The sequence below is a fragment of the Trachurus japonicus genome, chromosome 15 (genome assembly GCF_045865225.1).
Source record: "Trachurus japonicus isolate A0001 chromosome 15, Traja_1.0".
Classification (NCBI taxonomy): Eukaryota; Metazoa; Chordata; class Actinopteri; order Carangiformes; family Carangidae; genus Trachurus; species Trachurus japonicus.
The window spans coordinates 13,481,343-13,503,637 of NC_140921.1; the positions used below are offsets into that span (position 1 = coordinate 13,481,343).

At 42.1% G+C, this 22,295-nt stretch overlaps 2 protein-coding genes across 2 annotated transcripts in view; one reads left to right on the top strand and one right to left on the bottom strand.

The window, feature by feature from the left end:
• Positions 1–227: 227 nt before the first annotated feature.
• grem2a (gremlin 2, DAN family BMP antagonist a) lies at positions 228–7,261 on the top strand. The gene is made up of 2 exons (XM_085799771.1): positions 228–634; positions 5,815–7,261. The coding sequence occupies exon 2, from the start codon at positions 5,816–5,818 to the stop codon at positions 6,392–6,394; it is 579 nt and encodes a 192-aa protein (XP_085655897.1). The 5' UTR covers positions 228–634; position 5,815; the 3' UTR covers positions 6,395–7,261.
• Positions 7,262–7,346: 85 nt separating this feature from the next.
• The window catches only part of fmn2a (formin 2a), a 36,602-nt gene continuing 21,653 nt past the window's right edge, over positions 7,347–22,295 (bottom strand). The window contains exons 8-17 of the mRNA XM_085799770.1: positions 20,002–20,093; positions 19,787–19,916; positions 19,530–19,676; positions 18,844–18,903; positions 18,056–18,176; positions 15,783–15,875; positions 10,830–10,881; positions 9,719–9,868; positions 8,634–8,715; positions 7,347–8,393 (exon numbers count right to left, since the gene is read on the bottom strand). Coding sequence (XP_085655896.1) covers positions 8,367–8,393; positions 8,634–8,715; positions 9,719–9,868; positions 10,830–10,881; positions 15,783–15,875; positions 18,056–18,176; positions 18,844–18,903; positions 19,530–19,676; positions 19,787–19,916; positions 20,002–20,093 — 954 coding nt within the window. The 3' untranslated portion in view covers positions 7,347–8,366. The remainder of the gene's footprint in view (positions 8,394–8,633; positions 8,716–9,718; positions 9,869–10,829; positions 10,882–15,782; positions 15,876–18,055; positions 18,177–18,843; positions 18,904–19,529; positions 19,677–19,786; positions 19,917–20,001; positions 20,094–22,295) is intronic.

The following is a 22,295-nucleotide window of genomic DNA, read 5'->3' on the forward strand; positions in this document are numbered from 1 at the left end:
GAGAAGCTTTCACTTTGATTGGTTTGATGTGTCATGGATGGCCGGGCATTACAACAAAGAGAAAAAAAAATATCAGTAAGCAGACAAAGATAGACACAGGGAGAGACAGACTTAAATGAAAGAAGTGAAGCTCGGATTGAATCACACAATGACCAGGGCCAATAGGAAAAACCCTCCCAGTCTTGAGGAGGGAAGGGGTGGTGGGGATTCAAACTGAGGCAGGCTTTACAGTGAGTCGAACTCTCTCAAAGACAGACTACAGGCAGTCTCCACAGCACTAAGATACGGGTTTACTGTGACTCCAACCTGGGACTTCTCTCTTAAACCTGAAAACGAGAAGACTTCAGAAAAAAAAGAAAAGAGAGTCAGCCAGAAAGAGAAAGTCAGACAGAGATACACATTTTCCAGGAAGATGGAAAACTGATTATGTCCAAGACTTTGACTTTTTAGCAGGGACGGAATAAAAAAAAAACTAACAGAAAAAACAGGAGCGGGTACAAGCCTGAGGATACTACAGATTATGTTGCCATGGAAACCGGAACCTGGAAGCGGACGCAAGGACCACTGAAGGTGGATGACCATCCCTGACTGCATCTTCGACACATTACTGTCCTGCTGCGCACTGTGGTGAGAGGTACATAAACCACACATCACGCTTCACTGAGATAACACCTGTTTAACACTTTGTCAGAAACTTACATTCAACAGTTTCACAACTTGTAAGAACTTTTTAGGGGATGTTTTGAAATGTCAAGTACTATAACAAAAAAATATGTTCTAATTCCAAGTCAATGTTTCATTCAAGAAAGTTGTTTATGCAAGAAGATACACGTGGATGTACAGTGTATATTACCTCACTTCTTTGGCTTAACTTTCCATTTAAACATCAGGATTTCAAAATACAATGAAAAATGCTTTCAAGATGGACATTCTTGGCAGTGTATAGGGAACACTGACTAAATATACACATATACAGATTTATGTATGTAAAAAAAATAGCATGTGCCATTTCAAGACATCGAGAAAGGTGTAGCTCAGTGAGTGCGGCTCCGACATAACCCACGTGAGTGTGAGACCGAGTGACTCAGTGGGTCTGTGAATGACTAAGCGCAGAACCATGTCATTCGAACAGCAGTAGTCGAACAGTTACTTAGTATTTCTGCCAGCAATTATGGTTTGATTCCCACTGGGGCCACCCATCATAATAAAAAATGCATACCTTTAAAGTACTGTAGGGTGTTGTGGATAAAGGTGTCTATAACTAAATGACTATAATTAGTGGCTGGAGGTTCTGGGGGAATTAGTGTTGTGAGTGAGAGAATTAGTGAGTGATGACAGCACATTGTACTGTGAGTCTCAGTGAGATTAAGAGTCAGTTTAGTTTTTCCAGTGAATATGAAAAAATAGAGAATGACATTTAATGAAGGTAATGTACATAGGGAACCTGTATTCTGTATGAAAACAATAATCTATCCTTTTTCTTTCTGTTCGTGTGTACAGGTGTACAATATATCCTTGTATGCGTATTAATTTTGACTATTACTGTATTTATGTGTAGTCATGTGTATTCTGATGTGTATCCAAGATGGTGTGTGTGTGTGTGTGTGTGTGTGTGTGTGTGTGTGTGTGTGTGTGTGTGTGTTAGTGTGCGTGCGGTGAATGGTGGGGAGTTTGCCTTCTGATCCTTCTTACAGCTCCGGTGACTGCACCACCTTGTACAGTCCGCTCTGATGTCAAAGAGGATTTAGCACACAGACACATTACAGTTTCTTTAGCAGCTGAAAACTCAGCGCTGTAAGCCTCTAAAGATAGTAAAACTGGTATTTGATAGAAACCTTAACAACATTCTTAAGATGTGAAGTTTACGCTCTTATACATGAACAACACGCTTGGGAAAACAGATTAAAACGGCAGAGAAATGCTCTTTTCTGTCCAGCTGTGACGACTTATTTTTCAACCGACAAGAACATTCACCTTGCTTGTGAGCAGAAATATGGCTTAAAACGACTTTTAAACGCTTAAACATGCTGCGGCCTGTCCGTGTGCCAGTCATTGCAAACTCATGCTGTGCCAAACATTGTTCAAACCCACATTATTTTAAATTCTAGTGGGGATCCTAAAGTTTCCAAAGACACCAAATAAAAGATGCTCTAGACGTCTAGAATATGTCTACTTGATTGAATGGTAAACCCATAAAAAGACATGGAGTCTTGGTCTCGGATATTTCATCCATAAAAATTATATAGCTTCAGTGAGGCGCTGGAACAAGCTGGGGATAAATGTGATTCTGTCAAAACGCGTGAAATAAGGCCATTTTAGCAACTTTAAAGCTACTTAAGGGGTAACTATATGACAAAGCTGTATGTTAAGGATTAAATAAACCCTACTTTAAGTGCAAGTGGAAGGTGGTGTTAATCACTGTTGCTTCATAAGTAGTGTCATCCTGATCTGGAATGAGAAACGCTGTAGTATCATAGCATCTCTAATTGCCCTTCATCCACCACTAAAGCACTTTATGTTGCTGAGGTGAAGGAGTTGCCGAACATACTTGCCAGTACTTAGCTTGGAAAGCATTATATCTGGGCTGCTAGTCATTATCAAGATGGATTGTGGTGACAAATGGCTGCCCAAACTGCCTAAAGCAGCCTCCTGGCAATGTTGGCATTAGACACATTTGCACAGAAAAGCCCCCAAAAGGAGCCCCCACCAACTCCCCAACTGTTAATGAGCCAACAGCCAAGCGTAGTTTGGGAAAATACAATCCGCAAATGCAGATAATGACATGGTTCCTCTTTGTGTAATTGGCTCCAAGTGAAAACATTTCATTTACCTCTCTTTCCCGTTTTCTCTCGCTCTCTATATCCTGTGTGTGTGTGTGTGTGTGTGTGTGCGGGTGTGTGTGGTCATGTATGTGTGTGTGTGTGTGTGTGTGTGTGTGTGTGTGTGTGTGCGACTGCCTGTGTGTGATTGAGGTTTGAGCTGCACGGTGAATTAAATGCAGTTCTACTGTAATTAACTGCACTTACCAGTCTGTGTATGAGACTTTCTGACGCACCAATAATTGAGGCATCAGGTTTTGTTTGTTTTAACCTGCCTTTGAAGACATGCTGGGAAGATGTTTCACAGGGTTTTGTGGAAGCACATCTGTGTGAACAAATTTCAAAGCCTTGACAGGATTTTTCTCTCGCCTCATTTTTTATTTTTGTTTTTCAATTATTTAACAGCTGAATATCTAAAATATTTAAACACTTAGGAGCTAGGCTGGAGACTTTCCTCGACAATTGTGTTTTTCATTTCACTTTGAGATTTGGAAAAAAAAAAGAAAAAAAAAGGACCCATTGTTGTGCAGACAGAAAACATTACCACGGTATTATAATGCCATTCTGAAGAACAAAACATAACAAGTTCCCACTGATGATAATAGCTGTTTTCAGGAAGGCTTGTGTCTAGCTCAGCAGTCTCTCTGGTATTTGTAATTTCATTAGAGGTCTGAATTTTGGAACCAAGGTCTGCCACAGTTCAGCGAAGCATATCCCCCCAAGTATTTGTGGTTCTGGTAAAACATAAAGCTGTGTTTGTGGACAATATTAGTGTTCGGCAGACAGAAAGGTCCGGTTCAGCTCTGTCTCAGCATTAACACGCGAAACCACAGTCTCCTTCCGTCAGCGGGGCTGTGTGATGATGTGCGTCGAGCAGGCACACGCAGATGGAGTGACAGAGAGAGACAGATGGGGAGAGAGAGAAATATAGAGGCAAACAACAGCTTGCGGAGAGATATATAGTAAATGCAAGGAGGGCAGGGTATATACTGTACATGAAACCCAAGTGGGGACTGGTTTCATTTCCCAGTAGGTCATCTGTCCTAAAGCCCATCATCTACTCCCTCCCTTTCCTTCTATCTTCCATAACTTCAACCACTAACCACCCACCCATCCACCTCAGTGCTCCCCCCAAAGCCCCTGAATCCCTACCCCAAAACCGCAATTTGTCTTGCTGCGGAGACTGATGAAGATAGCTTGGCAGGGTCGGCACTATCATACTTAGGGCCAGGTTTGGGAGTGGAGAGGGAGTGCGGCTGCTGACTGTATAGGCCATCCGTCATGGCCTATGTACACAGTGGGTCAGGTCGTCCCTCCAGAGTCCCTGGGGCTTCTGCAGATTGTAGCTCTCCAGCGCTACAGGGTGCCTCTTTAAACGATGGACGGAGAGAAAGAGAGAGAACAAGAGCCTGCACAGAAGCACTGGGGAGGGGTTATATATTTAAATACACAGTCAGCAGGAATAAGACAGTGCAGTTAAAGACAAATGAGACGTTGTTGCACATGGAAGGTAGATCACTGGAAGATGGAACGGGGTCACGACTCCCAGTTGCAGTAGGTGGTGGAAAAGCCCAGCGGGAGTCTTTGGTTTAGTTATTCGAACCTTATGATGGGCGTGGGCATGTGTGCTGGCTTGTGTGTGTATGCAAAAATGTGTACATATAAAGTCTGAGGTGCAGATATTTGAGAAGATGCTCTTCATTGAAATTCAAATTCAGAAAACACCAAATACTGTATCAACAGTGTGCCAGGTCTTTCCTTCCTGCGCAGGTTTCATCTCTTCCAGGGATCAGATTTCCATTAAATGCATTAAAAAGGATAGTCGATTCTCTGTGTCTATCTAACTCCTTGGTATATTTCTTGATATCCTTCAGAAAAGGCCTAGTTAGAATTCATGCTACATCTCGGCTTGATGGACAAACAGCTGCTGTGTAGCTTAGGGCAAGAACTGCCGGGACAGTGATGTGTAGACTTGAGTGCTCATGCAGTTCGGACAGAGCTGCCATGACCTCAAGGTCAAGGGCAGAAAAAGGAGGCAAAAAACAAAGTGGATTATGATAAAGTAATTTGTTCCATGTCAGAGTGAGTTGCAGGTCCAGAAAAGGAAGAAAGGGAACATACAAATTTGCACAGCAAAGAAGAGTCTGTGAATAGGAGCAGCCAATAGCCTTGAGGCAGTTTGGTTCTCCGTCAGGATTTCTGACTTGATGTCATGCAACGCTTGTCAAGAGCAACATCTGCTGAAAAGATGCTTGAGTGATGGTCAAAAATGTGCTGGCACAAATACTGACAGCATGCGCACGGGTGGATACTCCATCCTAAATGGCGAAGAAATCATCTCTCTGGATCTTTTCGGTGTGAGCATGATACACAAGACATGGCCATTATGGACACTGCAGGTCATTCGCAGTTCAATTTGCTCCACAGTATATCACCAAAGAGTAGAAGAGTGGACTCCCAAAGGGTGCTGTAGAGTTCCCCAACTCTTCCCCTAATAACATGCAGATGGGCCTCTCTAATGCCTGTTTACATATCTGCGGCATAGTTCATGACTAAAGTAAGCAAAGCCCTAATTATTTTACCCGGCGACGGGACCAATAAAATCAACTTCCCCTTCTCGTTATGGGTGTTTAAGTGTATCCTTTGATGGCGGAGCTTTGTTTATTTTTGGAAGAGTTGCGTAGCTGAGAGGAAAGCAAATAGAAGTAATGACACAGAGATGCTGACAAATGGGGGCCCTGGTGATGGATTCATTTCCTCAATGATGCCTAGAAGGCTATCCTGCAAAGGTGGTTGAACATGAATCAGAATGCATATTCACACAAACATGATTGGCAATATTCATATCATGGTAGTGACTGTGTGACTGTTGTGTATCATCACATGCTGCCTGAATTAGTGCACCGCCAGCCTCAGCATTTTGCTCTCAAGACAGCAGATGTTTTCCTCTGTTTGGAAATGTAATGCAATGTAATGTGTCTCGATCTTTTTATAGAATGCTGTGGAGAATAACTATCCCAGTCATACTGGCTGGGGTGCTCTGCATCACTGCAGAGACCAAAAAGGCTCGGCCCCAGGGATCCATCCCATCCCCGTACAAGACCAAAGGAAACCTGTCATCAGAGCGTCACCACCGGCTATTGCAGCAGAAACCAGAGGTTCTATCCTCCAGCCGAGAGGCCTTGGTGGTGACCGAGCGCCGCTACCTCCGCAGAGACTGGTGCAAGACCCAACCCCTCCGTCAGACAATCAGCGAGGAAGGCTGCCGCAGCCGCACTGTGGTCAACCGTTTTTGCTATGGCCAGTGCAACTCCTTCTATATCCCCCGCCATATGGGCCCCAGCTCGGGTCAGGGCCAGAGTCGAGGCCAAGCCTCAGGATCTGGAAGGAAAAACCACAACAAGGCCCAGGAGCCGTTCCAGTCCTGCTCCTTCTGCAGGCCACACCGCATCACACAGCTCACAGTGCAGCTAGACTGCCCAGACCTGCAGCCCCCGTTCAGACACCGTAAGGTGCAGAGGGTCAAACAGTGTCGCTGCATGTCTGTGGATGTGAGCGGCCATGGAAAACTGTGAAGAAAGACTTAAAATAGTCTTTTTAAGAGGACATCTGACAATTATTGTCAAAGCCAGATATTCAACACTTTTCTCCAAATAATGACTGGCTTCAAGTTGAACTATTTTACAATGTGTTTTAAAAATAATGACTGATCAGCAATAAAATTACATGCAACATGGGACTGGTGTTAATTGAACTATGGCACATCATTCATAAAATCAGAGACTATCAGCCATATTGGCGAGCTGATGCTGTTTTAAGAGACTGATTCATGTGGCCGTGCAAGAGACACTGATGATGAAGCAGATTTCACAAAGTTCGTATTTACTTGCTTTTTGTACATTTGTTTCTAGATTCCTATGTGATAAGAAAGTGCCTCTGAGTTTTAAATCCACAAAACCCTTTGGACTCCAGGAGAGACCATGCTGATAATGCATTGCCTTATAGAAACTAAGCTGTGCCCTGTGACCACTTTTACAAAGTTTTTGTAATATGACATGTTTTTCTGCAGGTGGATCTACAATAATTACAGTCTGAAAGTGATGATTTTAAAATTGACTGTTTAGAAATTTTTTTATCTGTCACGCTGTATCTATGCCTTAACTTATATGATGTCCTAAATGATATACTATGTGATGCTAAGGCCATGATTTCAAGAAACATAAAGCAACACAGCAGTGACCAGTGGCATCCACCTGCTTGGACATGAGCCTGGCTGTATATTGTACATTTGCCACAAAGATACTAGCCAGTAGGAAAAACATACTGCAGCATGTGTAATGAGGGTGCAATGCAATATATACAGTATATATATAAATATATATATTTTATGTATTTGTGTAAGTATGTATGTGAAAAATATATTAAATCTATTTCATATAAAATCACAGTGGTGCTTAGAGTACATGTAGTAACACAGTTGTCAAGTGGTAAATGGAAAACAATCAGCAAAAACAGAATTTCTATTAAAAGTTAATGTAATTTCTTTTATTCAATAAATATATTTTTTCATGGTCAAGGGTATTTAATTAAACATTGTTGGTATTGCACATGAATGTCACATCACATAATCCTATTGCTCAATTAGCATATGGGATTTCACACACTCGCACATCGTGGGAAAGGCCAAACTGATTCCAAAAGGATTTTGCTTGAAACACAAAGCAAGTCGACAACACTGCTCAATAAAACAATATAAGGTGTGTATTTCAGCACATCATTTAAGGATGCATGGGCTTTTTGACTGAAAACAAAAAACATATTAAACCACAATAGAAGAGATGCGTCATGTAAAACATAAAAACATGTAAAACATAATATTATCATAAGGTTCTGAAACACATTTGATGAGACGATTAAGAAAAGTAAACCTGCCATGTTCCAGCCTGTGTAAAACTGATTTTTCTTCTTTACATGAAATATTTACTTACAAATGATATGTCTTAAAAAATAAGCTCTGTACTACAGCACTCGTCTGACCGCTCCACTGTGCGTTAAGGCACTTTCTGTCTGGCAGGCGATCCATACCTACCGCATACAAAGGTTATAAAATTCTGTGCTTTTCACCATTTAGGAAGATATAAAGAGGAAGTGTTCATGCCTGCCCAGTAAAGAAGGCCTGGGAATTGCACTAAAAAACAAAATAGGCTACATATGGCTTATAAAATACTGAGAAAGCTTGGATATAGTGTTGCTACAAGTTTCATTTTCTGGTAAATGACTCAACAACGTTTAATCATCCCAGCTTAAAGATGTGTTTTAGTAGCAATATTTCATTTAATTATGTGAGTGCTATCAAAAGCTGGCTGAGAATGTAACATTACCATAATATCCACTTTGAACCAACTCATAATAAAAACAGCTCTAAATCAATTGAAAACAAATACTGGAAATAAGTAAATGTTTTAAAAATGACTGATGAGTCGTGTCAGATTGTACAAACAGTGCTTGTGCAACAGGCTTGATGATGATCATTTTCCATTCTCTGCTTCAGATCTTCTGACCCAGCTTTGCTTTCTGTGGAATAAAATAACAGGTCTGAGTTATTTACAGCTGGCAGCACTGGCACTTATCTCAATATGTTGCTGCTGGAGCCAGGAGTGTTGTTTCTTCTACACCCTGACAAGTGTTTGTACAGAGTGGCGTCTGTTTGGTGAGGAGATGATGTGCACAAAGGTAAGACAAAAAAGAAGGCAGCAGGTAGTGCTGGAGCTACATTAACTTAATAAAACTGTAATAAGAAGTGCAAAGACGTACTATTCCAGTTGCATGTTTGGGTTTCACACTGTAGGAAGCCTTCTCCCTGGCCTGTTTGAAGCAGTCCTCAGCCATTTTGACCCTGAAAAAGAGATTAGTCATAACTATCAGTCCCCCTGTGGAAACCAAGGAGCAAATAATTGAATGGACACACACTCGCTCACTGCTGAAATTCACTATTTTACCATTAAAAATGAAAGACAGCGCAAAAATCCCAGCCTGCACCATCCGCACTTTGGTCATGTGGTATTTGGACACAACGATCTCGGTTTGTCAAAGGGCCAATCCTCCTACTTTGAAGTGACTCACTCCAGTTTACTACTGCACAGAGCAAGCCAGCAGTGTCACTACTCATTTGTGCCTTAAAAAGACAAATGATCAGCGTTCTGGCAATGAGTGAGAACAGCAATTTACACTGACAGTCCTGCATCGTGCCTACACCCATTACATGGTTATTGTGTGTGCCAGCGTGTCCACTCAGTGCAGGTGAGGATTGATATCTATAGTTCCACTAGAGTCTCAAAGGAAAAGCAGCAGACGCGGGTTGGGATGACTGCCTATGGCAAAGGGCAGAGAGTTAATGCTTTCAAATTTGTTTTTATTCTTTCCTACTGTACAAGCAAAGCTTGTTACATTTTGCTTTTCTTACAAATACATATCACAGTTCAATCTTCATTTGGCATAATGGACCAATTTGCTTTTTTGTTGACATATGCAACACTATCTTTATATTCATCAAACCACTGGAAGCTAACTGGATGCTGCATGTGTTTTTTTCATTACTGGGGTGAGGACATAGATTTGGGTCATTTAACCTCTTTTCCCTTCATGAATTTAAATGAATTTGATAGCATCTTCAGTGAACACGAGATGTACTGCAGGTTATTAATGGTTCGGAAACTTGCGCTTGGGGAAAATTATAAATGTAGGAACACTGGTGTATCTGTAATAACATTTGTAAAAGGTCAGAGAGTGGTGTCTACTTCCAAAAGACAAAAACTAAAAAAGTGAAGAGACCCTGATAGAGTCCTGTCGGAAGAACGTGTGGGTATCACATTCAGAGACAGGAAATGTCATATTCTCACCGTTCCTGTAACATCAGCTTATTCTGCTTCTTCCACTGGTCTTTGAAATCAGTGGAAAACTCGTGCCAAATGGAGAATAAAGTGTTGGGAGAGGCTTCTTTCTCTCCAGCCTTGGGTTTAACTGAAAAGGACAAGCTCAACTCCAAGAAGCTGAGGACAGAGAACAAAAACATTACTTCAAGACCAAACTATTACACCATGAGATTACAGAAACCTACACCAATTGTTGTGAAACCTGGCAATGCTGCACAAATATGCGAAAAATGAAAGTTAATCTTGGAATAATATGCTTTTTTAGAGGTTTAGTGGTAGGGTAGCATAAAAAACACAAACCAATGATGACTGTGCAGTTCAGAGGACAAACATCCATAAAAAATGCAATTACTGACACAAAAACAGCAAAGTCATTCTGATATATTAAGTAGAAACTCCAACGGACAACTTTTATATATCTCATTTTGTGTTGTGCTTTGTCATTCCTCTCCCTGACTTGCATATGTACAGTAGAGAGTAAGCATGGGTGAGGTGAGGCAAGTGAAAAAGGTGCAGAGTTATGAGACAAAGGCAGATCCAGCAAAAGAAACATGTGCACATGGCAGGAGATGACATGTGTAAAAGTGTTAAATGTGGTGGCCATTTGCAGTGGATCAATACAGTGGACAGGTTGGGGTCTCTTTGTTTGGAGTGTGCTATAGGAACACATTCCTAGCCAGCAGTAACAGAAGCCTGGAGCCAAGGCTGTCTACTCTCGCTCCGCTTAGATAAACAACACAGACACCGCACAGGGGGCCTCCCGTCTACTGAAGGCCTGGCATGACGGCCTGCACCTTCCATGTAACCGAAGGAACCAGGAGTCCTAAATATTGACAAAGCAGCAAGATTATATTTCTTCTCTGCAGTGAGAATTTATCACTTCAAAACTGTATTGGATTGCATTTTATCCAGTGTTGGCTGCACTTTCATATTCAACCTCAGTCGCTGCTGTGACACTCGAGAAAGGACCAAAGGTAACCCATGCAATGGAGCAGCACACACTGCATTTATTTTTCAGCTGAAAAAGCTGCAGAAAAATGTTTATTTTTGAGATAAAGAAAGATGAAAAAGTTCTTACATCTTTTGCGTGTCTTCCAGCTGCTTCTCCTGGGTCCCCAGCTCTGTTTTGGCTGACAGTAAGTAAATGAGAAGACAAAACGCAGTGTATTGGTAAATAACTGATTCAAACATCCCCTGTAGAAACATCTTTCACTTGCAGTGCAAGTTGAACATATGGGAGGATTCCACATGTCACCATTACTTAAACCAACCGTCATCTACAAGGTCAGTGCTGTGCCACCAGGTTATTAAGTGTTGGATTGTCCACTGTTGCACAACTGACAAATGAGCACTGCAGACCTCAGGACAAGTGCTTCTTTGTGCCGGGTTACATCGAATGGAGACAGATGACTGTGTGTGTGTGCGTGCGCATGTTTGTGTGTCAGAGGCGTGAGAGCAAAAGAGAGACAGCGAGAGGGTAAGAAAACGGGGAGTTGGACACCATGGTACACATTAGGAGGTATTTCCAGCAGGCCGCAACACTTATCTCTGTGGGCCATCAGGATCATTTTGACTGTGTTATAAATTATGATATAAGAGAAGGGCAGTGAAACGTGACAGCCTCAGTCAGGAGACTGCTGCAGGTTATGACTTATCAAATTTCAGATCTGGGAGCAGATTTTGCAGCCCATTTTTAAATATGTATTTTAAAAAAAAGCTTTGGTAAAGTCAATCCAGCATTGTTTTCCTTGCTTCTTCACTGTGCTGCTGGACAGCTGGCAAAAGGTTAGGCAATAAATTCTCCCGCACAGCTTCTCTGTCCCCTGAAGGTCAATAATCTGCAGCCGCTCTAGCCCTAAACTGTCAAATGACCAGAGATGAACTACAGCCTCTGCATGGCTTTCCAAGGCAGATACGACAGGAGATGGGACAGAGAATCTTTCCTGGCGCAAATCTTTGGGAATATCTGGTTGTTCTGTGTAATTACGACCAGCGCCACATCGGAAGATCCCAGACAAACCTGCTGAGACCAGCACTGTGCTTCACTATTCCACTGTGCTAAATCACTCAGTAGCCCACTATTGTGTCTCCCTCTCCACTGACAGCTCATAAATAAATGATGACATATTGATAAATAATATGAATGGGGCTTGCTAAAAGCATCTTACTATCAGGATCATGTTCCATCGCTCAAGCAAAGACAATTTAAGATGCTACTTGCCACTTACTATAACCCTGAACTGGAAGATCCCTTCGTGATGTTAAAGCTATTTCAAGAAACACTGAATATCAATCAAGGGAGATAAACTGTGACTCACTTAGATAAACCTTCCCCTGACACTGAATGATTCAGTATGAACTCAACATGATTAATCGTGTTCTTATGTGCTTATTGTGATGATACGAAGACTATGGTGTCGAGGTGCAAGATAAGCAAACTGATAAAATTGAATTTACAACAAAATAAACAAAAATGAAAACATTTCAAGAATATTATCTAACGATTGCCATTGCACTAACATCATCAACATGATTAAGATGTGTATATTTAATCAGCGATTTTGCCAAATTGTGGCGTATAAACATGAAAACGGTTCAAAGTCTGGTGTTTCACAACATCTGCCCACATGATGTGACATCCTTGGCAGCAGAGTTGCAGTTGGTAGAAAAGGGAGGTGAGTTTGACAGCAGCCTTCCTAATCTTTATGTCCATCAGAAACAGATTATCACATGGCCAGTGCTCTCTTGCAAGTCACAGTGACTCCATCAAAGGCCTGCATGCATGAGAATTTGTGAAGCGAGCGGGGAAAATCGAGCTAGACCAAACAGCCGAGCTCCAACGAGTCCGCTCCCACTGTTATTCTGTGGTTAGTTTCATGGTCAGAAAATAAACAAAAGCGGTTTAAACTGTGGAGCCAGAAACAGTTTAACCCCAGGCTTTTTAGAAATTACAGAAATAACAAAAATAAGACATTTGGCTGTTGTTCTTTTTTTCACCGCCGCAGTGGAGGAACCCCAAGAATCCCGTCTGGAGCCTTCTGAGTCACATGTCCATGTTACGGTGCTTACATTCTGCTCTCAGAGGGAAAAACCTCGTCATTTGCATCAAAGAGAGAGCTCCCATATTTCTCTCAAACACAGAGAGAGAGAGAGGAAAAGAGAGGGGGAGAGGTGGAAATGGGAGACATGCTTTCATCTGCAGACTTCCTTTAAAATGGACAGTGAGCATTACCGCGGAGGAACATATGCTATATATTATACTCTCATTTGAATACAAAAGCAGTTGGTGAGAGGCCTGTGAGCCTGGTCCTTCAGAGAGATTGGACACAGTCAAATGAATGTAGCCAGGGTCAAAGCAAAAGCGACAGAAAGAATGGCATTTGGCTTGTTACGTAAAAACAAGCATAACAAACTCAAAGTCTTACACCTTTGAAGTGGACCACAATACCCCAATATTGTTGTAGATGTCAGATTATGGAGATAAAAGCATGACTGTTTAACATCTGGTGGACATGACAGATAAACACAACTACACTTTCAGTGGATTTTGCCGTAACTAGAACAAAAATGAAATACAAGCGCTAAGCCACCTTGAGAACAGAAGACTTGTTTTCTATCTTTGCTCTAATGGTGTGTAACACAGATCTTTCATTGTGTTAGCAGGACGGCACTGAGGATGGCAGTATAACGGTCTCTTGGTGCACAAGACTGAAATATCTCAGCAACTGTTTGATGGATTGCTGTGAAATTCGCGGCAGGTCTCCATGGTTGCCCAGAGGACGAATCATAATGAATTTGTTTAACCTGTGATTTTTCACTGAGCGTCTGCAGGTCAAACTTTTCATTAAGCCAGTGAAATCTCTCAATGTCTACCTGATATTTCATCTTGCACGTCCATGTCATGGCTGGATTGCCATGAAACCCCCCACCCCAAGAATGAATGTAGCTCCACCATTGTCTGGCTTATGATCAAACAGCTGAAAAACCAGTGACATTTCCATTATCCTCAGCTGTATGTTGTATTTAGTGCTATTAGACTGCACGCTAAACTATGCTGGTGAATGTGGGAAACATTACACCTGCAATACGTCAACAGATAAGCCTGTCATTGTCATTGTGGGCATGTTAGCATGCAGACATTAGCAGCATTTTGTCAGCACCAGTGTGTCTGTTGCCACACAGCTGTTAGCATGGCTGTAGAGTAGACTCTTGGTCTAGTTGGAATAAAAGAGCAGTGAAACAGGATATGATCCTCATTAACAATAAATTCATCATCATCATTTTAACAGCCTTTTTAGTAAACATCATACTGTGTAGGGTTATTTGGTTTCTTAATGACAGTGAATTAGGGCGAGCAGGCAGCAGGGTGCTTCTTATCGCTCTGTCATTCCTCTGACAGCAAAAAGAACAAACCCTGTTATTAGAGGGGCAAAGGAGACTGGGGTCGGAAAAATAAATGAAGACGGGAGTTGAAGAAAAAATGCAGGGAGTTTAAATACAGGCAAATATACAATGGTAAAATGTTATGATGTCAAAAGTACAAAGTGAAAGGGATCAGGTGCCGAACATGTCAGTTTTCTTCCAGCCTCTCAGCCATCCAGTTCTCTTCTCTGCAGTCAATTTGCCAGGCGCCATGACAAGTTCACCTTCGGCCATCCTGATTCTTCCTTTGAGGCAGAGCAAGATGTACTCTTTTATAAGGTAGAGATCGAGATAAACGAGCCAGAAACCAAGTGCAGTCATAATCCGTCAAAGCAGATAGGCAAACTTGAAACAATGGCTGTGAGTTATTCAATACACATTGGAATAAACATGCGTCCCTATGGAAACAACACTGAGTGAACCCTTGTGTGCGTATATCACCCAGAAAACAGCACGAAACAGATTTGGAAATGTGTCTGCAGACGTAGAAGACCTACATCATTCTGATTGATGAGCTGCTTCACATGCTCTCACACCACAGAGGAATTTTCAGCTTAGATATACCAAGGGTATACAGACACAGGGTACTTTTTCAATTAGGAGGGATAAATTATTTGTCTTTTTAACCCATTGTGTGATGGCAACACAGATGAGAAGACCATGTGTTAACACCGAGTGACCATCACCTGTTTCATCACACTTAAAAAGGATGACATTCTACACTTTTTTCTTTTGTAATTGTTGTCAAATTGAGAAAAAGACCAGGGCTAACAATGCAAAAGCCTGATTATTACATTCTTATTCTACATAACATTTAAAATAATGCTAAACAATTACTTTAAAAATGGCTAAGTTTCTTTCTTTCTGACGCATGAATATGATTTCTTGCTGGGAGTGGGTGGTGGTGATTGTAGTTTGACAAGCGCTTTGGCTATCATTGCATTTACGAGACAAGAGGTTACAGTTTGCCCTCTGAGCGGCGCTACAAATTTCAGGGCCGATTGGAGGTGACAGTTAGTTGCTATTGGAAAGTGATGAGACGAGCTGGGGCTAGCTGGGTAGCGTGCTAACTTTGGGTGAGAAAAACATGGAGATAGACACAAGAGTTAACACTGGCGTCGCTTTCCACAGCTGGAGGCAGCTCTTGGCGTGCATAACAATGACGTTTGTTGCTTAACTCGCAATGTTTCTTCTAGACTGGTAAGTAAACAGCTGGTGGTGCTAATGGTGGCTACGTAGCAATTGCAAAACCTAACATTAGTTTCTTTAAAAAGCTGGAGACATTAGTTTTTTTGCAAATTAAACTACTTAAAAAGGAATAAATGGTATATATTTGTGGGCGAGTATCCATAGTGCCAGTGTTCATGGCAATGCCAGTGTTTATGGCAATAAAGGAACATGTTGGCCAAAGCAACAGTGTGGTTTTCAATGGTTTTAGGACAACAGTGGAGCTCTATGGCTGAAAGCAATAAGACACATCAGGTTCTGGCTAAAGCAAATTCATTGTTGGTTATGTCTTTCAATGGGAACAAAAAAATATTACTCCCTGATCAGAATGTTTAAAGTCTTATGAATTATCTGTTCCAGTTTATTTGAAAATAAGACTCACCTTGGCTTAGAAACGTGTCCATCTTGTCCTTAAAGGGCTGCAAGTTCTCTTCAGAGGACAATTTGCAAACTTTCTCTGTCTCTGCGGAGCATGCTGAAACAACAAGAAATGATCGTGATGAGGAATGATCAGAGCGATAGAGCCATATTGTGCTGTAATTACAAACTCTACAGTACACTTCACCCTGCTTGAGCTTGCTGTGATAAATCTCTCCTGAATTTATGCTGAATAAGTGTTGGTAAAGACATAATGACCCATAATGACTAACAAGGCACCCGCAGGAACCAGGAAGGCCTGCGCTCCGATCCCGGGAGAAACTTATCGTCACGCTCTATCTGCAAACATAACGGATACACAAACTCAGCTCAAGGCCTTGGAGGTGGAGAGGCCGAGCGACGCTTAAGGGAACGGGAAGGTCGGGACTAGGCAAATGGTAATTCATAGACCATATGGTGCCTCAACCTAAAAGGTACACAGTGAGTTCTCTCCACTGAGCTGCTTGCTGATGTCCTTCAGGCCAGCCAAGGCCATTTCTGCGCCGCCTACTTATCAGAACCTCCCTCTGGGAACTGTCATCGAAGCCCGTGTCTGTTAGAGCACTCAGCTGGCTCTGCTAGGTAATGAAGAGGTCTGCAGGTACAGCATGTGATGATGTATTTATGAACGGACAGCATGTGCCACCGCCACTGGGGTCGAAGCCGACGCAAGTCTATCTCCCCAGCGAGCAACTCCATCTTTATGAATTGCAAATAATGAACAGCCTAAAGAATCATTATGGTCGAGGAAAAACAATATTTGGCAACACGGATCAAGCACCTGATTGGTTTAGCAGCAAAGATACATAAAACATGATAAAGAACAGACCGGGTTTCGGGAATTGTCGATCGAGCTGCAGGCACACAAACACACACACACACATACACATGCTCAAATATGTGCACATATACGTTAAACGAAAAAATACACACTCATTTTTTACCACTTGTTGGCACTTCAATCCTTGGAAAGTGTTCTGCGTGCTGAGTGACTACAGACAGAGTAATGAAAGCTAGTATTTCCCAGTTGCCTCATTCATTAGGACTCTTTTTCATTCAACCAATCACTTTGGCTCGTCAAGCATAATTCACTTTCCATACTTTTACTTTTATCCTGAGGTCTTGATATGCACTAAAGCACATTCATTTTTAAAAATATTTTTACGAATGAATTTCTAGAGAATTCATGTTAAATGTTTAATACCAAATGCAATGTATGAAATCTCTACATGCGATAATACTGTCATCATGTGATTCATTTTATATAGTTTTGACTTCTCTAAGAGAGATTACATAATGTAATCGTAGCTGAGTGGAAATTCTGTCTCCAAACTCTTTGGCTTGTGATACCTAACAAAAATAATTTTTTCTCTAAAGTTGATGGTTAGTGCGGATGATAAAAAGATTTAGCGACTGATAATCGTAATAATAATAATAATATGTTCATGTAACAAACGCTGGTAGGAAGCATACTGTCACGAAAACTTATGTAACTCATGACCCACGTGTATTTGTTCAGGAACTGACTGAACAACTGACTTGATGAATGAAAGACTGAAAAAATGAATGAATGAAAGAGTCACAGCTATTAACTAAGTCAGTTCGCCCATGAATCTTTTTAAGGACACCTCTGGGCAAAGTGATGACGCACGACATGCGAAAAAGATACGTAGGAATATTCTGAAATTCTCATTGTTGTGTGTTGGAGGTTTGTGTCTTGCAGGGTCAGTGGGGTGACACACAGCTCGAGGAGAGCCTCTTCCAGTTCACTGAACAGCTGACGAACCTTTAACAGTGTGCGCAGGTAGTGGAAGTTCCCTGACCTTGCCCCTGTATATTTTGATCTCTATTTCATGAGGACAGTAAAGGCACGCCAGGTCCAACAGGAGTCTACATCTGACAAGTCACATCTGCTTCTGGTTAGCTCGTCTGTACGACAAACAGATGCTATCTCTCTGTTGACCCGCCTCTACGATCCACACATGACCATAGCTGGTCAGGTTTGGGAAATTATTTTCCATTGTACTAGGAGATATGTGTGCTTGGATTAATACAGAATTTATTACTTCATAAACTGCCATGTGAAGGTATTTTAAACACGATGTGACACTGCCATTATTTGCTGGTTATGGCGTGGCCAATTCACTACCTAATATGCTTGTCGTAAATATGCTGTTTAAACGTTTTGGATGTGCTCAAACAGAAGGAAAGTTGTGGAATGTAAGTTGACAACCATACCATTGAGGTCTTTCCTCAGCTTGCGCAAATCTCTTTGAAAGTCCTCGAACTTCATCTGGGAGGCCTGGAAAAGGTCCTGGGGCTCGGGCAGAGGGTAGACGCACGTTTCTTTGCCAGCATCCTGGTAAAGCACAACATACATTCATGTACACACACCAAAAAAAGCACACACTCTGAAGTCAAAGACACTCTTCCTCAAATGGGAAAGGGCCTCTCTAGTATATACTGTACACACCAGGCCAGATTGAAATAAATGTCTCCAGAGACCTACATGCACTTATTAGCAGTCCAAACATCCCTGAGAAGATATGGCTGAAACTCCAGCAGATAACGACCATTAAGCTTGGTGGAGAAAGTACGCTGCAATTCTCTCCATCAGAGTTACTACAAGGCCATTATGAGTGCTAGAGTCATGTCATGCAGGTTGATTTTGGCAGGCAGCACTCTACTGAGTTCATCTCATCTGGAGAACCTAATTATTTACACTAGCGCTCCTTTGGATGCTGTGCCAATGAACAGGCTGCAGGTTTGAATGAAGCCAGACCAAAGCAGAGCGAGAGCGGGAGATGAAGAGTGAAAGACAGAAAGAGAATTATAAGAGAGAGCCAGAGAGGGAGAGAGATTTGTTTCTGCCATAAACGAGGAGAGGGAAAATAAATAATTTGATAAAGGATAAGCCATGGTATCCTCTGGCAAGAGAGGAGATGAAAAGAGAGCTCTGGAAGGATTTCTAAGCAAATCAGACTAAAACAAAAAAGTGATTCAAATAAACAGGAACCAAAACATACCTCATCAAAGTGCCTTAGATAGTAAGCAACAATGTAGGACAAAAGACTCTGGGAGTTATCCTGAAAGAAAGAAAAAAAAGATCCAAATAAATAAACCAAAACCCCTTTATTTATTAATTTAATCATTTTGGAGCAGGACGTTTTAATTTGCATGGGGCAAACAAGAATAAGGACAGCGGTCTTAGAAGTTGGGGATAAATGATGACATTGGTGGAGCAATGCAACAAAACACAACTGTGCTGGGCTCGCTGTCATAACTCAGTTGGTGGAAAGTTTGATTGACTTTATGGATACCTTACTTGGTTCACCACCACAAAAACACGAACCAGTCTGTCCTTATATGGCAGTGCCAAGGGTACACTCAGCCCGTTGTGATATTGAATAAGAACAGTAAACACAATGGCCTCTCCTCTAAATCTGAGCAGCTATGGTCCTCGTGTTTGGCAGCAATGAAGGTCCCTTTTAACTCCTACATAGACTCTCAGCTCACACTTTTTTACACCAGAATAATGTTCTGGGGATGTACATACATAAATTACAAAGACGTATCTGCTTAACTCATTTTACACCTACATACACTTGCTGTTTGCTTGATAAAAAAACACTTCATTTAGAGTCTGTTCCTGCAGTGTGAGTGATGTTTGCTTTTACCCCTGGAACACACAGCCGCGCAGTGCAACACTCACACTGCTCTTAACGTCCTTCAGTTTTGGCAGGATGTCCAAGGTGAAGCCGTCAGCCTGCCCACGAGACCGATTACCTCCGTTCATGAAGTTGCCGAAAGCCAGCACCAGTCCAAGCACCTGCAATACACACTGGCTACTCTGCAGAGTCTGGTGCACACACACACATATACACACACACACAAACAAATGAGATGACGACATGAAGGTTAAAGTAAGTGACAGTAAAGGAAATTAAATGAGAGAGGCTGGTGGCTCACCTTGCATACTCTCTGAAGGATTTCAACTTTGCGAAGGACTGAGGTGATACATTCGTGGAAAGTTGACTGAAACAGGATGCAGAACACCCGTTGAGTGAAGTTGGGGATTTGGGATAGCTGGTATAGAAACCTGACGGAGGCAAAGATCACATTTTGTTTAATGACATACAGTACAATGATTTTTTTCCCCCCCAGATGGTAGATTTGCCTCTTACTGTTCAGGCTTGTCCAGTGGCTTGGCGTCCTCCTTGTCTTTGGATGACTTAATATGCTTTCTAATGCCATCCATCTCATCATCCTGTGCTCTCTGTCAGAAGAAAAAGTGAATTGATTAAGATGGTAAGATGAAACCCATAACGTCTGGAATGCCATGTTTTTATTCATTGATCCAAGTATTGGTATTATGGAAAGCTATGAATATGTACTGAATAATAGGTGTAAATTTATAACATTAATTACAAGTGTATACATAATCTCGATAAAACATTTGCTAAAGATGATCGACAGCACACCATGCTTATTAAAAGGGTTAAGAGTTTTAGGGAACGTTGATGTTGTCTTCAAGGTCAAGAAAGAACCGTGAACCTCTTTCCTATCGAGCCAATATGGAGAAGTCCATCTGCTGATGAAGATCATGCGGTGTGGTGATCAAAAGCTCTGGAGACCCTAATGAGGTGGTTTATTTTCCTTTCATTTCTTTGTTGACAAACATTAGCTCAAGTGTAAAAGAATTCTCAAATTATGCCGTTTTGTACACAAACCCGTATCGTGTGCCAGCCTATACAGTGCAACTTTCCTAAACGCCAAAGAGCTGCTTTCAGTCAGACCGCATTCCTGACTATTATCCTGCTGTCAGGCTCTCGACCACAGTTTTATACAAGGTGGTTTAAAAAAGCGGGCCAGAATGCCCCTTCGTTTCACAAGAGGCAAAACAATAGATGTTAATTTGTCTCACACAGACGGGCAAAACAATGAAACCATCCCCAGGAAGAGAATGTAAACTCTCTCCCCGAGTCCCTCCAGAGCCCAGAGACCCCCTATGTTTGAGTCCCAGCAGCCCGGGTTCTCCCTCTGTTTCCCTCCATCTTTCTCCCTGGGGTTTAGCCTCAGCATGGATCCTTGGAAAACATCAAACACCAGCATCAAACGGACTGAGGGCCCGATTAGTATTCTACACACCACCGCCTTCTGTCGACGAGGGCAAGCTCTCCTTTGCCTTCTCCCGAGATGTTTTCAAGTGTAAATATATTTAACACAAAGCAGATCCTTTTCAAAGGGCAGCAGTGGAGCCCAGCAGTGTTTGGTGTAATTGGGGACAAGTAGGCATTAGCGTGTGATCTTTGAATTGCTAGGGCATGTTGCAGCGGTTGTTAGCATGAGAAATACAGTCCCATGTGGAATATCAAATGCAAAGGAGAGTAGGATGATATTTGTGATGCCAGAACTCCAGCGGTAGCCAAGTGGTATTCATTAGCCAGGTTTCTAGCACAGGGCTAAACAGAGCCAGCCAGGGCTTAATCACTATTTGTGTCACTCAATTTTCAATGAAACACCATTTATGAGAGTCTTTGCACACTGAAGTGCCAAACAATACCCCCCAAATGACAAATTGCATCATGTAATAAACATGCAAAACATATTTAGCCTTTATAAAGCTTCGTCATGTAAAAAAAAAACTGCATGAGGTGATCACTTGTAGTGTTAAATTCGTAGGAGGGACCATGTCTCTAACTGACCCCCATGACATTTAGCTACTGTCAGCTGAAAGGAGTCTGAACTTCAACTTCAGACAACTAGTCTGGGCCCAGATTATGGCTTGTGATATTAGAGGGGAGGGAGCGGTGTCCCACTATCACTGTGACCCCTTTAATGGTGGTGGCTTATTGTTCAAAGAACAGGAGTGGCTGTAATCCGCAGCTCATAGACTGAGCGACTCTGTCCCCGCCTGTGTGCGTTTCTGTCTCTGTGTGCATATACAGTACGGTATGTGCACATTTGTGTGGGTCAACATGTTTGTTTGTGAGCATGTTTGTGTGCATGTGTGTGTGTTTGTGTGAGGGAAGAAAAAGCATGAGGCAGAGCAGTGTGTGATCTAGCTCCTTGCACAGTGAGTGAGGGTGTAACCATTAGAAGCCCCTCGCATTCCTCAAGACAGGCTGACTGTGCTGCCAACTGTGGTTTAGGGGGCTGGAGACCCACAGACAGGATGGAGTCTCGCAATACAAAAGAGAAACAATTTGGCTCCTCAACCCAATAACATAGCCTTAGGCCATAAGGGGGAGAAGGAGAGAGGGGGAGAGGGAGAGGGCTTGAAGTCTCAGGGTGAGTGGAGAGGTTAGAAGACTTTTGATCCTCAGTTATGACACATTGGTTCATAACTACAGCTTGTCTCAAGCCTCAGTCTCATTCCCATGATCAACATTATTAATATGCCTCTGGCAGCCAAAGGTCCAGGCCCCTCCTGTGTAGTTGTGCCAAAAAGCAATTCACAGGAATTTCACAGCATCTT

Bases quoted from the DNA above. Each gene is read 5' to 3' on its own strand.
- grem2a (XM_085799771.1), top strand. From the start codon at position 5,816: ATGCTGTGGAGAATAACTATCCCAGTCATACTGGCTGGGGTGCTCTGC.